The sequence below is a fragment of the Apaloderma vittatum genome, unplaced genomic scaffold (genome assembly GCF_000703405.1).
Source record: "Apaloderma vittatum isolate BGI_N311 unplaced genomic scaffold, ASM70340v1 scaffold25562, whole genome shotgun sequence".
Classification (NCBI taxonomy): Eukaryota; Metazoa; Chordata; class Aves; order Trogoniformes; family Trogonidae; genus Apaloderma; species Apaloderma vittatum.
Window position 1 is genome coordinate 10653 of NW_009704511.1, and position 3720 is coordinate 14372.

Sequence of the window (3720 nt, forward strand, 5' to 3'; positions counted from 1 at the left end):
TGAGTGCGTGTGTGCACGGGAGAAGGAGCTGCGTGGGTGTGTGGGCATGGGGATGCCTGGTGCATGTATGTAAGCCCGTGTTGTTGCCAGCCTGTGTGTACCTGTGCAGGTGTGTGAGCATGAGCAGGGAGACAACCGTGTGCACCTCGAGCGCCGTGTGCTGGGATCCGTGCATGCCTGTCTGGCGATCCCACGCACAAAGAAGTCCACAGGGAAGGGGGAGCTGGTGGCTTGAGATCTTTCCTCGCTTTAGGACGACTGAGCTGTTGGTTATGGAGAAAACTGTGATTCAGACCCCTGCATGCTTGTTTCTATCCTGGGGTGTGAGGCTGGCTGGGCCGTTTGCAAGGAGCCTTGGATGGCTGGAAGCCTGCATGCCGTCCCGTTCCAAGGATGAGATTCGGCCGAGGGCCTGAGGATCTCTGGCATGCGTGCCCTCGCAGTAGAGCCTAGTTCCAGCATCATAGTGGCTGGGGGTGCCTCAGCCATGGCTGTGGTTGCCTCAGCAAGAAGGGGAATAACCCCAGCTTCCAGCTGGCAATTCCCAAGAGGAGCACGGGTGCGGTCTTCAATCTATTCTGTCCTCAGCAGGGGAGTGTTAAAACCCAAGCGGGATGCCCCTGTGGTTGGGTGAGTGTAGAGCTCTTCGTATGAGCTGGTGTCCGCTCCGAGTGACAGCATCACCCACGAGTGATCTGGGGAGAGATGGGCTGGGACAGGACGTGGGCAGGTTGGGGAGAGGAGGAGAAATACTTGGGGGAAGGGGAGGGTTAAAGAACCTGTTGTATCAGTGCATCTGACCAAGGGAGATCTGACGACAGGACTGAGTCGGGACTAGTGAATCTTGACGTGACGCTCATCCTGAGCTTTTGCACAGGGAGTGGGCTCACATGCTAGCAGAAGAATGCCTGGGGCTGGACTGAGATGCTCTTTATTTTCCGGAGTATTTTCTTCTTTCCCCTTTTTCCCTGTCTTATACTATCAATTTGAAAAGCTGCTGTGGAAGATACATTGCTTCTGCTTCCATCTCTCCTGTCTCCTCAGATGGGGAGTCTTGCCCTGCTGGTACCTTCTGCCTTTTGTCATTTTATTTGTATTCTCTTCCCCTTTACGTTCTTGCCTGTAAGCATCTGCAGTCTTTCCCAGTCAGAAGATGAAAGGAGAGGTTAGAGCTTTTGAGATGCTCGAGTCTAGAGAAGATGACGTTGGAAAGGGTCTAAATTGTGCAGTGAGGGAAACAAGTAAAGCTTCCTGCTAAAGGTGCCTAACATTTAGCGTGCAGTCTCCAGCAAGCTCCAAAGTTGTCTCCTGGATGAGGGACGGGAGAGGATGAGTAGTAGCACACGTTTGTGGCTTGAGAGGAAGCCCTCCAAGTTTTTATAGAGGTTTTTTCATTCTGGAGAGCACAGTCTGCACTGTGCCATTACCTGCACGCTAACCATGGAGAGGTTGGTCTTTTGGAAGATCGGATGACGTGCTCGGAAGGAGCTTCCTGCAAAACTGCTTTTCCTTAGTGGCGCGGGAGCGAGCCGGCGGATGTGCAGCTGAAGCCTGGGCTAATGATTCCAGATGTTTAGCTGAAACGCCTTCCTTCTGATGGAGCAGTTTAAGGAGCATAATAGAGTGTGTAACTGGGTTCATAATATTTCAGCAGCACTTTACTGAACTGCCGCGCAGTGATTGGTACGGTGCCTCTGGCTCCTGCCGCCCTAACTAGCCCAATTAGGCACCACTTCAGCATATGTGGGTATTTTTTAAATGTCTGTTCTTCCTGATTCTCAGCCCTCCCCAAGGCTCCTGGGACGCCGGTGGTGACGGAGACGACAGCAACAAGTATCACCATCACCTGGGACTCTGGAAATCCAGACCCCGTGTCCTACTATGTCATTGAATACAAGTCTAAAAGCCAGGATGGACCGTATCAGATCAAAGAGGACATCACCACTACGCGCTACAGTATCGGGGGGCTCAGCCCCAACTCTGAGTACGAGATCTGGGTCTCTGCGGTCAACAGCATCGGGCAGGGGCCTCCCAGCGAGTCAGTAGTCACTCGCACTGGGGAACAAGCTCCTGCCAGCGCCCCCCGTAACGTGCAGGGACGGATGCTGAGCAGCACCACCATGATCATCCAGTGGGAAGAACCGGTGGAGCCCAACGGGCAGATCCGTGGCTACCGCGTGTATTACACCATGGAGCCCGACCAGCCCGTCAGCAACTGGCAGAAGCACAACGTGGACGACAGCCTCCTGACCACGGTGGGCAGCCTTCTCGAGGACGAAACCTACACCGTGCGGGTCCTGGCCTTCACCTCCGTGGGCGACGGGCCTCTTTCCGACCCCATCCAGGTTAAGACGCAGCAAGGAGGTGAGCACCTCTGGCACTAACCTGGGACTCCCTGGGCTGCAGAAGGGAGAGGGGTTGGCTTAGAGCATTATCCAGCTGTGGCTGCCGTGTCACCAAAGTGGCTTTCTTCTTTATCGATTTAATTTGGTTAAAGCAGGAGTAACCTTCTGGGAGGAAGCTCAGTCCAGGTAGCTGGAGCCAGAGGTCCTGGTGCACGATTTCTGATCTGTTTTTTCTCGCAAAGGTTGTTGCTTGAATGGGTGGGACAAGCAATTACACAAAGATAACCCATTTCTATTGTGTCATGTTTCAGAGTGAGGTATCTTATTGCTTCCAGTTTCTAAAAGTCTTTAATAGACCTAAAAACACTGCCCAAGCAATGGTGAAACTTAAGTCTTCTTAAAGCACCCAGAAGCTGCCTTCTCAGAGTGAGGAATGAACCTTATTTAGCCTTTTTCTAAAAGCGGAGCAGAGCAAAGCCCTGATGGTCACAGCAGATGTGTTGAGCTGAAAACAAAAGGTGTTTTATCACAGGTTGTCACCCAGCATTGCTTTCGAGTGCTCTGCCTCTGCCCTGGGGTGCTGGTGAGGAAACGCAAACCCTGTGTCCTCAGTGGGCTGCTCCTGGACTTCCCAATTCCAGAATCGTTTAATACTGGGGATTAGTGGGAAGGGGCTGTGATCCAGTAGGACTTTGCAATCTCCAGCAGCTCTGGACATGCTGGAGTCCTGCAGAGAGATCGGACCCTCCACTGCTTTAAGGGAGGCATTTTGCTGCTGACAAGCTCCTTGCTCACAGGCTTTGAAGAAAACAGGGTAGGAATCTTCTAATTCAGCACTTTAATTCTCCTGTCTCTCATCTTGCCTCCTCTTCCCCTTCATGTGTGTCAGTTCCTGGGCAGCCGATGAACTTCCGAGCAGAAGCCAAGACGGAGACGAGCATCGTGTTGTCGTGGAGCCCTCCCCGCCAGGAGATCATAGTGAAGTATGAGCTCCTCTATAAGGAAGGAGAGCACGGCAGGGAGGTGAGTCCGGAGAGGAGCAGCGCAAAGGGTCAGGGACGTCCCCGAGGAGCATCCCAGCCCTCCCTTCCCCGAGGTGCCCGAGAGAGGGGAGCAGGGCAGATGTCTCTGGGCAGGGCTCGCCTCTGCTCCTTTTTGTTTGGTTTTATTTTTTTTTGTCTTCCCCCCTCGCCCATCTCAGGTGCAGAAGAACTTCGAGCCGACAACCTCCTTCACTCTGGACGGCCTGAAGCCCAACACTGAGTATGTCTTCCGCCTGGCCGCCCGCTCGGCTCTGGGCCTGGGCGCCTTCACCACGGAGGTCAGGGAGCGCACCTTGCAGTCTAGTAGGTGTCTCTCCTTTTCCCACCCTTCT

At 53.6% G+C, this 3720-nt stretch overlaps 1 protein-coding gene across 1 annotated transcript in view; it reads left to right on the plus strand.

The window, feature by feature from the left end:
* The window catches only part of LOC104270656 (receptor-type tyrosine-protein phosphatase S-like), a gene marked incomplete at both ends in the record, with an annotated part of 4164 nt that extends 473 nt beyond the window's left edge, over positions 1–3691 (plus strand). Inside the window, 3 exons of the mRNA XM_009865078.1 lie at positions 1783–2364; positions 3235–3368; positions 3547–3691. Of these exons, the coding sequence (XP_009863380.1) occupies positions 1783–2364; positions 3235–3368; positions 3547–3691 (861 nt within the window). The remainder of the gene's footprint in view (positions 1–1782; positions 2365–3234; positions 3369–3546) is intronic.
* Positions 3692–3720: the final 29 nt, after the last annotated feature.